The sequence below is a fragment of the Choloepus didactylus genome, chromosome 11 (genome assembly GCF_015220235.1).
Source record: "Choloepus didactylus isolate mChoDid1 chromosome 11, mChoDid1.pri, whole genome shotgun sequence".
Taxonomy (NCBI): domain Eukaryota; kingdom Metazoa; phylum Chordata; class Mammalia; order Pilosa; family Megalonychidae; genus Choloepus; species Choloepus didactylus.
In genome coordinates this window covers 61,984,825-61,998,266 of record NC_051317.1, presented here as the reverse complement: position 1 = coordinate 61,998,266, position 13,442 = coordinate 61,984,825, and the positions used below count along the sequence as shown (strand labels likewise).

At 41.4% G+C, this 13,442-nt stretch overlaps 1 protein-coding gene across 2 annotated transcripts in view; it reads left to right on the top strand.

Annotated features, from left to right (window-relative positions):
- Nucleotides 1–5,048, top strand: part of AGXT2 (alanine--glyoxylate aminotransferase 2) — a 37,775-nt gene extending 32,727 nt beyond the window's left edge. The window contains exons 13-14 of one of the 2 annotated variants that reach the window (XM_037799371.1): nt 821–919; nt 4,684–5,048. In XM_037799371.1, the coding sequence (XP_037655299.1) occupies nt 821–919; nt 4,684–4,791 (207 nt within the window). In that variant the 3' untranslated portion in view covers nt 4,792–5,048. The remainder of the gene's footprint in view (nt 1–820; nt 920–4,683) is intronic. The other variant, XM_037799372.1, reaches the window with a different exon arrangement.
- The last annotated feature ends 8,394 nt before the right edge of the window (nt 5,049–13,442 follow it).

Sequence of the window (13,442 nt, the reverse complement as noted above, 5' to 3'; positions counted from 1 at the left end):
GAGCACTTTAAATATAGTATTCTAATTTGGTAGAACTAGCAGAATGCCCAAGTATCCGTCGTTTGTTAGGATTTCCAGGTAATGCAGACAAAGAGTTAGAATTGAAGTGGCTGAGTTAGAGGAAGGCGTTTGTCCTCACATACCAGGAAGACAGAGAACACACAGAAAGGGTGCCAGCCCCAGCCCCCCGTCGCCACAAGTGTACTGGCTTGTCTGGACCCACATGTAGGGGGGAAACTGCAGCTGCCTGGTGATGTGAAGCAACCTCTTGGCTCTCAGATAGCTAACCTTTCTTAAACCTGGAGCAAATTCCACAAATAAGAAAGATGGAGACAAACTGGACCCAGCCCAGTTGCCCAGGCTGTGCCCCATGGGGCCCAGGGAAAGCCTGGCCTGTTGATTCCCTTGTGCAACTTCTGAGCCATTTCCTTGACTTTGTAATGAGCTTTTTACACGGGCAAATCAAAGTAAAAAGTTGAGAATTTCCACATAAACAAAGCAGATTCCAATATTGAAAACCCAGAGCAGCCTTTAACAGAGCCAAGATTCAATGGCTATGTGCAGCAAACTGCATTTTGTCTTTGAAAATTTGGGATGATTAGGGTAAAAACAATATTTTTATTAAATAATCTCTTCCTCCCCCCCCCCCCCAAAAAAAAAGACTGGGCCAGCAATTAACAGCTTTGTTCAATTACAGAAAAAGAAAGGGGAAAGAATGGCCCTGATAGCCCGAGTTGCTTTTTCTTTTTCTTTTGGAAATAATGCCTTTAATTAGCCATTCAAATACCAAATAGAAATTGTTCTGAAAATGTATTTACAGATGAGCCGCCAGCCTCTTCCTCGTGAGGAAGTAAATCAAATCCATGAGGACTGCAAACACATGGGACTCCTAATTGGCAGAGGTGGCATTTTTTCTCAGGTAAGAGGAAGCCTGGTCTTTTCCCATCATTTTAGATGAGCACCTCCCTGATGTCCCCATGCTGGTGACGCTTCCTCACGACTGTGCTCAGTCGTTATGAATAATGCTCAGGTAGTTATCAAAAGAAAAGAGCAGTGCTGCCCTCAGGCCACTAGGGGGAGCAGTGTCAAAATGGTTTGGTTATCTCTGCTTTGTGGGGAACAGATACAGAGGACATCCTGTCATAAACAAGACATACAGACAAACCAGAGGTTTTGTCCTGTAGGCCAGAATAGAGTTATAATAGTCATGCAATTAATAATTTGGTTTGTGTATGAATGTTTTCTAGCCACTAAGAGTCATCTTAGCAGAGCCCTGGGGTCTGACTTTATGAACCCTGAAACCTTCCAATTCCTTAAAGTGGTCGCTGTGGCTGAGAGCAACCAAACAGCTCTAGCAGGTCTGGGTGACCCCTGCAGGAGGGCTGGGGTGACTTGGGTGGGGTGCTAACACAGAACTTAAAATCAGCCGCTCCCAATGCCTTTACCCTTGAGCTGGGAGATTGCAGAGACCAAGCAAGCCTTTCTCTGCCTCTTCCTGGGAAAGCCAAGTACAGCTCCACGACTGGCCCCTGTTCTTGGCCCTGCCCTCCTGGCCCGGGAGGCTGCTACTCTTAGTAAGCCATCTACTCCCAAATCCCTCACACCGACAGGTCCTCACTCCCAGGGAAAGATGGAAGGATGAGGGTTACTTCCACTTCTGCTGCTCCCCTAATGTGCTCCTGTCCTCTGTCAGTCTCCTTTCCCATTCTAAACCTTTTATCATTCTTCTCAGTTGCCTTGCTCAACTCCTACGCCTCTCATAGACAATCTTGCCTCACACTTCTCAGAGAAAGTTGAAGCCGTTAGGCAAGTTCTCTCTGTAATCTCATCTGTTCCTACATCCTGTCTTACCTCCTTCCCTGAAGGCTCAGAGAATGGGGTGTCTCTCCTGCTCAAATCCAAATCTCCCACCTGTGCCCCTGACCCTCATGCCCCCTCCACCCTCATTCCAGAAATCATTTCCTTGTCCTCTTGCATCTCTGACTTCTCCTCACCTTCCCCTCAGCCTATAAACAAACAGGCTTAAAGCTCTCTCAGCCCACGCTGAACAAAACCAGAGTAAGAACTTTTGCTGGGACATGGTCTGTGGGTGTTTCCTATTCCTGGTCATAAATGTTTCTCTGAATATATCAGACTATAATTCAATGATTAAAAACCTTAAGACATGTACCTTATATAGAGGTAGAACCACTAATTGTTACTTAGTTATTCCTTAGTTATTTGGCAAATATTTATTATGTGTTACGGGGCAGGTGCTATGCTGGGTACTGAAGCAACAATGATAAATAAGATCCAATTCTTACTTTACTGAGCTGGCAGGAGAGAAAGACATACAAACAGAAAATTACAATAAAACATAGTAAGCTCAATGGGAGATATGAAAAGGATAATATAGTAGGAAAGAGAAGGGACTTTACAACAGTCTTTCTAGCTAATCTGAGCCTTAAAAAATGAAGGAAACAATCAAAGCATGCATAGAAATATTGCCGAGTGCAAAGAGTTATGAGTTACAAGCACTCTAGTGAGACTGGAGCAGGAGGCCTGAGGCAACAAATGGGGAAGAAATAAGGCTGAAGAGGGAGTAGTAAGAAGCCCTTACTACTTGTCCAGCACTCTTTAAAACATTTTGCATGTATTGAGCCATTTAGGGCTCACAATAAGTCATAAGGTGAGTAGCAGTATTATTCTTATTTTGTAGATGAGGAAAAAGAAGCACAGAAAGGTTAAGAAAATAGTCCAAGTCACACAGCTAGTGAGAGCAGAACAGCCTGATTTCTGAATTTGTCCTCTGAGGAGGGTAGATCTGAAGGACTAGACTGGAAGCAGGGAGGCCAGGTAGGGGCAGGTGATGCTGTCTGAACCTGAGCAGTGGTAGCAGGGATAGAGGAGACCTTCTGAGAACAATGCTGGAAATGAAATGGAAAGAACTTGGATATGAAGAAAGAGGGAGAGTCAAGATGAATCCTTCCTTTCTAACTCAGTTCAGGGAGGGCAAGAACGAATACTTGGCTCCATTGGAGGTGTTTATGGGCATCCGCTTCTAACACAAGGCTGTAGCTCAGAGGAAAAGGCTGAGCTGAAGATCACGATTTGGGAGCCATCAGCACAGGAGTGGTGAGTGAGGAAAGCTCCTGGAAAGTGTGTTTAGAGCCATGAATTGAGGGTAGAAATACCACCAACAATTAAATGGCAGGTGGAGGAAAAGTTGCCCAGGGAAACAAAAGAGTGGAGAGGTTCGGGAAGAGGGAGAAATCAAAGTGGCAAGTGCAGCAGAGAAGACCAGGAAAGATGAGAGCAAAAAACGTCCATTGGGTGCTGCACTTCGCAGTTTACTGACACCTTAGTATCAGAATGCTGGTAGGTGCAAAAACCAGACTGCAGGGGGTTGAGGTGAGTAGGGGGAGGGAGAAGTGAAAAATAATGGCCAATAAGTACCAACCAGTCTTCTAAATAAGGCTGGATAAAAGCAGGTGGATAGCATTTGTGTAGTAGCTAGAAGAGGCCCAGATAATCAGTGCAGACATTTATTTTGCATGGTTTAGATTTGGGTTAGGAGAGATTTAAGTCTGTTTGTTTATAGGATGAGGGGTAGGTGAGGAGAAGCTGAAGATGCAAGAGGACAAGATGATTCCTGGAATGAGGGTGGAGGGAGCATCAAGGGTCGGGGCACAGGTGGGAGGTTTGGATTTGAACAGGAGAGACGCCTCATTCCCTGAATCTGATTTTTCAGGGAAGGAGGTAAGAGTGGATGTGGGAACAGATGAGATTATAGAGAGAACTTGCCTAACAGCTTCAACTTTCTCTGGAAGTGTGAGACAAGATTGTCTATGAGAGGCATAGAAGTTGAGCAAGGAAACTGAGAAGAATGATAAAGGCTTAGAATGGGAAAGGAGACTGACAGAGGATAATAAAAACTTATGGGACTAGCAGATGTCAGTGACCCGTACTATCTAGTGGTGTCAGTGTGCCCAGCTGTGTGATTTTCTCTAACAGTTCTGAGCTATCTGTATTGGAGCAAAGCAGTACAATTATATCACTCATCAGGTTTGGGACTTTGCTGTGGGGGTGCAGCACAAGGGTGGAAAAGTAAATGAAATGAGGGGGTAAATGACAGAGTAGTTCAATCAACCATGGGCTCCAAGCTGGGAAGGAAGGGAAGGAAGCTCTTGTTGGGGCAATAAAACTGAAGAGAATGGTGGAAGGAGGAGACTGACGTTTCAATGAAAAGAACAGATGAAGAGGGAGCTTATGGAAATGGCCTTGGGCGTGAATGACTGAAAAAGAGTGAAGAAGGTGGTCCTGGAAACCACAGCAATCAAGAAACTAAAAAGCTAGTTGGTTGGATTGTATATATGGACTTGGAGGTCACCCAGGTGATGACAAAAAATGGGACTAGATGGGTGCCTAAGGGTTCAGTGAAGGTGGTGGGAGGACCAGGAAATGAATAGATGACAAAAGAAGGGCATAGCCAGACGGCATGAGCATCAGAGGAACAAGGACTTTACAGAGACTGAAGAAGGAATGGTCTAGATACAGCACTGGGGAGGGAAGTGGAAGCCAACCCAGAGAGCGAAATATTAGAAATGTCACAGAAACAAGACTTTTAATTCTTAATTTAGTGCATTTCCTTGATATTATATCCAATCTCATGATGAATTGTTCTATTTTATTTTGTTTCCCCAGACATTCCGCATTGCTCCCCCAATGTGCATCACTAAACCAGAAGTTGATTTTGCAGTGGAAGTATTTCATTCTGCCTTAATCCAACACATGGAAAGAAGAGCCAAATAAAATTTTAAAAAATAAAAAACCACAAACCTCAAGAGCTTCCCACTCATGTTCAAGGGCGAATTTGAAGAATTTCTGAACTCTTGGCATTTGAAGAAAACCTAAGATTCCTTAGTGGTTATAAAAAATGGAGGTGAATGTCTACCAGCCATATTTGTTAACAGAGCCCCTATTATCTTGAGATGTTCATTTTCCTAGGAAAGAAACTTGATCCCTAGCTCAGAAAATAAATCCTAATCAGCCTAGGTTAATTATGATAATTTGAATCCCCTTTGCAGTTATTGGCTTATGCATGAATGTCTGGTGTATTTTGGTCAATGGATCCTGAAGGAAAATCTTTGAGTTTTCTTCATCCTTTGTTCTTTGTCTCAGGAAGAGATGTGTTCTCCTTGCATTGAAAACATCATGATGCCATGATGTGATTCCTGGAACTATATCAGCCAGCTGGGGATCACAAGAACAAAGACTGTTTGCTGAGGTTAAAAGTTGGATTGAATCTGAGTTCTTGGTGATGTCAACGAACCACTGACTTAACCAATTCTAGAGCCACCCTACTTTGGGACTTGGAAAGCAGAACCAACAGGATATATATATATATATATATATATATATATATATATATATATATAGACAGGAGATAGATATAGATAGATATAGATATAGACATAGACATAGACAGACATAGATATAGGTATGTTTTAGTTTCCTACACTGCTTAAAGCAGATACCTTGAAATGGGTGGGCTTAAACAACGGGAATTTATTAGCTTACAATTTGAGGCCAAGAAAATGTCCAAATCAAGGCATCATAATGGTAATGCTTTCTTCCCAAAGACTGGCTGCTGGTGATCCTGGGCTCCTCTGCCACATTGCAAGGCACATGGTGGTGTCTACTGGTCTCTCCCTTCTCTTCTGGGTTTTGTTGCTTTCAGTTTCTTGCTTCTGTGGCTTTCTCTGTCTGTATTCACTTTGTTTATAAAGGATTCCAGTAATAGGATTAAGACCCATCCTGAGTGAGGTAGACCACACCTTAACTAAAGTAGCCTCATCCAGAGGCCCTACTTACACCCACAGGATTTACACCCACAGGAGTGGATTAGGTTTAAGAACATGTTTTCCTAGGTTATCTAGAGCTTCAGATCGCTACAATACATAATGAAAACATTATGAGATTTATTATAGGAATTGACTTATGTAACTGTGGGGATGGGCAAATCCAAATTCCATAGAGCAGACCACAAGCTGGGAACTCCAATGATGAAGGTTTTCCATGAATTTCCCGGGAGAAGCTAGCTGGCTGAACTAGAGATGGAAATTGTTCCTTCTGACTGCTGAAATCATCAGTTCTCCTTTTAAGGTCTTCAACTGCAAAGTTAATATGATTTATGTTGTATGATAAGGGGATAAGATAGGGAAGAAAACAAAGATATCTGAGATTTTTTTTATATATATAAACATATTCATAACAAAACAAGGAGGAAATTCCAGTTTCTGTAACTGGTCACATGGTTGTAGCTCATATTTATTACTACCTTCTTCCACCACCCATTCTATATTCCCTTTACCCTCGCCAAGCACTGTTACCAATCTTCTTTGGGCCAGACCCCCAAAATGGGTCTCCTGTCTGGTGTCACTCACATCAATAGAACAAAACCAGATTAAGTGAAGCAAAACAGAACTTTATTCTTTGACCAAAGAACGCAGAAGAGTGGACTTGTGTCCTAAAGGCACCTTCTCCCTGAAGGGATATGAGCATGGTTCTTTCATAGGGGGCCACGGGATGCAAGCACAGGTGGATGATGCAAGGGGGTAATAGGATTTCATCATTGGTTCTGATCATGCACACTCCTTGGTCATGCTAGAATATGCTTTTACATACGTCACATATTCAGAAAATGGCATCTAAATCCCACCCTGAGGTGAAGGATTTTCTATTATGGTGAGCAAAGGAAAAGTAAGGTCAGGGTTAGGGGCTTAGTGCACATGATCCAGGAAGGGCCTTTCCCGGCTGAGGCAAGGCAGGAACTTGTGGCCAGCATCAAGATGGGTTCTTGCTATTTTATTGCCTGGGGAATTTCTGGTTCACTGAGGAGCAATGGGGCAACTGCCACAGGAGCTGCAGTTCACAACAACTTCCTGCAGGTGCTTGCTTGATTTATTTTTCTAGAAATAAGCACAACTCAAGCAGAGACAGAAGTTCGATGGGGTGACATTTTTGGTCAGACTTCAAAGTAATGACAGCACCTAAACTGGTTCTGATTCTTTGCCAAATGAATCCAGTTGTGATTCTTTGCCAAATGGTCTGACCCAGACCTTCATTCCTGAATTTTCTGAGTCATTAGTGGTCCTACCTGGATTGGGTTGTTGCAGTTTTTCATTGACTTTCTCACAGGGCATGGTCGTACCAAGAGATGTCCTAAGGGATCTCCTGCAAACTCCTGTTTTCTTTACCTTCATTGTGAAGTTGCAGTCCTATTTCCCCTGGATAATCAGAATCAATCACCCCAGCCACTAGAGTAATTCCTTCTTTGCCTGTTGATTTAGAGGCATGTGAAACCCAAAATTGTCAGGTGGCAGTCTTAACTTTCAGTTACCTGGAATCGTTGTGTCTCCTGGTACAAGCACTTCTATTGGAACTAATTGTAGACCCAACAGAGCTTAAGGTTGTGGAGACTGGAAGCAAAAATTTTTCTAGCGGATCACTAGGGGTAATAGTGCGAGCTGTCACTCCCATTTCCACCCCTTGATTCCTGTATCCATGAATTCTGGCTATGAGAGAAACAGCACCATAGAGTGGACACTGATTTAGAGCATATATAATCTCCTGGAGAACATTGCCTCAGCACTGCAAGGTATTGCCACCAATTGTTACCATGAGTCTTCAAAAAGCCAATCTACTCTTCTATCAATCCAGCTGCTTCAGAATGATGGGGAATTCCATGAACATGTGCCCATTCTTGCATTTCATTCGTTGTGAAGTGGTTTTCTTGATCAGAAGCAAGACTGTGTGAAATACCATGATGGTGAATAAGGCATTCTATAAAGCCATGGATGGTAGTTTTTACAGAAGCATTGCATACAGGGAAGGCAAACCCATATCTGGAGTATGTTTCTATTCCAGTTAAAACAAAACACTGCCCCTTCCATGATAGAAGTGGTCCAGTGTAATCAACCTGCCACCAGGTAGTAGCTAATCACCTCAGGGAATGGTGCCATATTGGGGACTGAGTGTTGGTCTCTACTGCTGGCAGATTGGGCACTCAGCAGTGGCTATAACCAAGTCATCCTTGAAGAGTGCAAGTCCACATTGCTGAGCCCATGTGTAACCTCCATGCCTACCACCATGGCCACTTTTTTCATGAGCCCACTGGGCAATGACAGGAGTGTCTGGGGAAAGAGGCTGACTGGTATCCATAGAACAGTCATCCTATCCACTTGATTATTAAAATCCTCTTCTGATGAATGTTTAACAGTATTGAATGTCATGTGAATGCAGTGGAAAAGGGAAGTTGAGAGTCATGTATGCCATGAAAGGAAAATTGGAGGTTAAAACATAGGAATGAATAACACAGTGATCTTGTGGTGGACAATGTCTGTGATTAACTGTACAAATATTAAAAAGTTCTTTCATGAGCCAGAACAATGTATGACACTATTCATGAGCCAGAACAAATGTATGACACTATTATAGGAGTTAATTATAGAGGGGTATATGGGGGGAAATATATCTATTTCAAACTATGAACTATAGTTAGTAATATTTTAATAGACTTTCATCAACAGTAACAAATGTACCACACCAATATTATGGGTCAATAATAGGGGTAGAATAGGAGGATAGGAGGATTTGAGTTTTTTTTTAATTTATTTCTTTTCTGGAATAATGAAAATTTTCTAAAATTGATCATGGCGGTGTATGTACAAGTATGTGATGATACTGTGAACCAGTGATTGTATACTTTGAATGGTTTGTATGGTATGTGAGTATATTTCAGCAAAACTGCATTTAAAAAATCCTAAATGCTAAAGTCACCTACTGGTGAGTATTCACATGGGACACAAATATCTTCATTTGTTTTTCACCCACTCAGAAAGGTCTATCCATATACCTGTCCCTCAGATCTCTTTGTCACCAATTTTCCAATCATGAACTTAACCATCACAAGTGATATAATAAATTCATTATATTGCAAAAGACTTTGTATTTAAAGTTTTCTATTATTACAGCCAAGGGTGATGCAGAAAATACCCCAGAGATATAACTGTCTCCCGGTCTTTTACCTTCCTTAAAATGTCTATCAGAGCCTCTTTTCTTCTCCATTTCCACTGCCACCATCCCACCTTGTTCTAAATCCTTATTACTCTTATTGTGAGAATCTCCAAAACCAGAATTTCCCCAACTTCAGTCATTAGAGTACCTTGTCACAGTTTTCCCCTAACACATGTATATCTCCTGTCTTAGAATTGACTTAATATTTTTCCTTAATTTGACTTTCTTACATAAACATATTTAATAGTAAATTTTCTATAATTACCATAAATGAAAAATCAGTATGACTTTTCATAAGTAGAAAGTAAGCATAAAAATAAATAGTGTGAAACAAAGCAAAATAATCAAATTCTAGCTAGATACAGTTGTTAGCAAATGTTCACCACCTGAGGCCCATTTTCTCCTTGTTTTAATGAGAGATTAGAGAGCATTGGAGAAACATTAAAAATATATGGGCAAACAGAGACCTTCTCTTTAACACAAACAGAAGAGGGGAGAGAGAGCTGAAAAGGAAAAACTTCCTCACCATGAGAGTGAATGTTTAGTTGAGGATGTGCCCAGGTTTGAAGTCATGTTCTAAGCAATCTACCTTCCTGAGTACCCAATTGCCAGATTTGTTTCCCTCAGGCATTGACTTAAGCACAAACCTTACAGCTACTCCTCATTGTCCCCTGGAAAAGGTCAAAACTCCTTAGCAAGGAGCTCAAAGCCCTGCAGTATCCAGTAATCCACACAGAGAAAACACTAGAAATTGTCTTTTGGGGAATAGTGGAAAGAGCCTTGGATTAAGAGTAAAATGACCTGAACTCTAAACTCAATTCTTCCACTTATTTGCTACAGACAGACCTTGAGCAAACCTTTAACCTCTTTTTTAAAAATTTTTTCCATTAATTATAGTCTCTACTTTGCATTGATTGTATTTTCCCCCCAATCCCACCCTATTTTTAACACCTTGCAATGTTGACCTTCATTTGTTCTACCTCATGTAAAAACATATTTGTACCTTTTATTACAATCATTGAGCACCCTAGGTTTCCCTGAGTTACACAGTCCCAGTCTTTATCTTTCATCTTTCGTTCTGGTGTCCCACATGGTCCTAACCTTCCTCTTTCAACCATGCTCACAGTCATCTTTGTTCAGTGTACTTATATTGCTATGCTACTATCTCCCAAAATTGTTTTCCAAAATCTCACTCCTGTCTTTTCCTTTCTGTCTGCAGTCCTTCCTTTAGTGTTTCCTGTAGAGCATGTATCTTGTTCACAAACTCTGTCATTCTTTGTTTGAGAATATTTTAAGCTCTCCCTCATATTTGAAGGACAGTTTTGCTGAATATAGGATTTCTTGTTTGGTGGTTTTTCTCTTTCAGTATCTTAAATATATCACCCCAATTCCTTCTTGCCTCCATGGTTTCTGCTGAGAAATCCACACATAGTCTTATCAAGCTTCCTTTGTATGTGATGGATAGCTTTTCTCTTGCTGCTTTCAGGATTCTCTCTTTATCTTTGATGTTTGATAATCTGATTATAAAGTGTCTTGGTGTAGGCCTATTCATATCTATTCTGTTTGGGGTATGCTGCATTTCTTAGATCTGTAATTCTATGTCTTTCATAAGAGGTGGGAAATTTTCATTGATTATTTCCTCTATTATTGCTTCTGCCCCTTTCCCTTCTCTTCTCCTTCTGGGACACCAATGACACGTACATTCCTACATTTTGTTTTGTCCTTAAGTTCCCAGAGATGTTGCTCCTATTTTTCCATCCTTTTCTCTATCTGTTCTTTTGTATATAGGCTTTCAGGTGCCTTGTTCTCCAGTTCCTGAGTGTTTTCTTCTGCCTCTTGAGATCTGCTGTTGTATGTTTCCATTGTATCTTTCATCTCTTGTGTTGTACCTTTCATTTCCATAGATTCTGCCAGTTGTTTTTCCAAACTTTCGATTTCTACCTTATGTACACCAGTGTTTTCATTATATGCTTCATTTCTTTTGCCATAACTTCTCTAAACTTTTTGAATTGATTTAGTATTTGTTGTTTAAATTCCTGTATATCAGTTGAAGTGTAAGTTTCTTCCTTTGACTGGGCCATAACTTTATTTTTCTTAGTGTAGTTTGTAGTTTTCTGTTGTCTAGGCATCTGGTTTCCTTGGTTACCCCAATCAGGTTTTCCCAGACAAGAACAGGCTCAGGTCTCAGCAGGAGGCAATAGTATCATGTCTCCCTGAGGGTATCTTAGAAGATTGGTACACCCTGTGAGGCCTCAAGTCACTGTGCTTTTCCACCCAGCAAGTGGCACCTGTCAGCCTGTAGCTCCAGGCTGATGTAAGAAGGTGTGGCCCATGGCTGTTTTCCCCCAGGCTCTGGGGTCTGGTTCTTAGTGGAAGATGAAGAGTAGAGCTTGGCACCACCTTCTTCCTCTTAGGGAAGTTATACTCCCTAGGAAGAGGTCATTAGCATTTGAATGGTCTCTCTCTGCCTGTGTTATCTCCACCCTGTCTGGTCAGAGCCCTGGGAACTGAAAATGGCTGAGGCTTTCTCCACTGGGCCAAAAAGGGGACAGAAAGCCCACTTCAGGACCAGTCCACAGCTACCCTCCGGCTCTCCAAGGTCAATCATCACCAAAAGCCTCTGTCTGCTTGTTGAGGATTTGTAACTTGTATTGAGCAGTCCACATTTGTTAATTAAAATGCCAGATGGAGCTCAGCTGAGCTATATTAGCTTGTTGGGAGAGTGCTGCTCTCTAGCATCATGAGGCTTTGCATTTCAGGCCATGGGGGGTCAGGGCTCCTGACTTGGACCTGCAGTTTTTACTTGCAGATTTTATGCTACAATCTTGGGCATTCCTCCAATTCAGGTTGCTGTATGATGAGTGGACAGTCACGTTTGTCCCCCTGCAGTTATTCCAGATTATTTGCTAGTTGTTCCTGGTTGTTTATTAGTTGTTCCAGGGGGAACAAACTAGCTTCCACTCCTCTCTATGCTGCTATCTTATTCCATCTCCCTTTAACCTCTTTTTAACCTCAGTTTGCTCCCAGACATATTGGCTTTCCTACTTCTGGAGCTGTCTTGGGAATCAAGTGAGTTAATGGGCCTAAGAGTGTTTTGCAAACTAATGAACTATGCAAATGGAAATGTCTTCCCTTCAAGCTACATTTTCCTTCTTTCCTTCACTACAAAATCTTTCCCAAGAATAGTTTTTGTACTACAATTGTGCTTCCTTGCCTCCATCCAAATTGAAACTCACTAGGAGCTCCTAACCTGCCTCTCATTCTTTGGAAACCACCTTCTCAAAAGACCATCAGTGACTTCTTTATGGCCCAACTAAAGGAAACTAAACATTCCCTTTGAATATTCTTTCTAAATGACTGCTTCTTCTTTGGCTTCGGCAATGTGGTCCTTCTATCTCAGATGGCTCTTTTTCTATTTCCTAGCAACTCCTAAACTACAAAATGCTTCTTCTGTGACAATACTCTCTCTAAGGGAACCCTGTCCACTTCTTAAATTTTCACCTCTCTTAACTATGCTGATAACTTCCAAATATTTATCTTCAATCCCAACCATTTTTCTGAGCTCCAACTCCAAGATTGTGGACTCCTTCATTAGGAGGTCAAAAGGACATGTCAAATCAACATAATTAACACAAACTCCACTAAATATCTCTCCTCCAGTGAATCCCTTCTTGATTAATGGCACCCCTTTTGTTTCAGACTCACAGTTTAGATCATTATTTTTTCCCTCATTTATCCTCTTTGTCCTATATATGACTGTCTCATGAATACTTTCTCCAATATAATTTTTCCAATGTGCCTTATCCTCTTCATTATATCAAAACTGACTTAATTTGGACCATCATCATCTCTCCTACACTATTTAAACTGCCTCCTAATAAGTATCTTTGTCTCTTTTCCAACCCATCTCCACACTGATGCCAAAGTCACCTGCCTAAAGAATAAATATGATCATGTCCCATCTCTTGAAGCCTTTGAGAGCTCCCTCCTGCCCATGGAACCAAGTCCAGACTACATATTACACCTTTCAAGAACCTTCACCATTTGACTCCAGCCCACATTTTCAAGCTTTACTCCCACTGTTCGTTCCATGCCATGCATCCTGGCTCCTTTGCTCCCATAGTTCACTCTGCCTGGAATGTTCTACCTCTCTTCTCTGCCAGTGGAAATTATGGGGTCAAGGAAATTAGACAAAGAAGGCCAGCACCTACTTCTTAGTTCATGCTTCAAATCCGTCCCCACTCTTACTGTTCCCTTTTTTCTAAGATGAAGGAAAAAAGAAAATGTAAAATAAAAATTATGTTAACCATTTAGTAATTTAGTAAAATATGAAGAGCAAACAATAAATTACAAATTTAAAACAAAACAAAAACCTTTTCATGTTT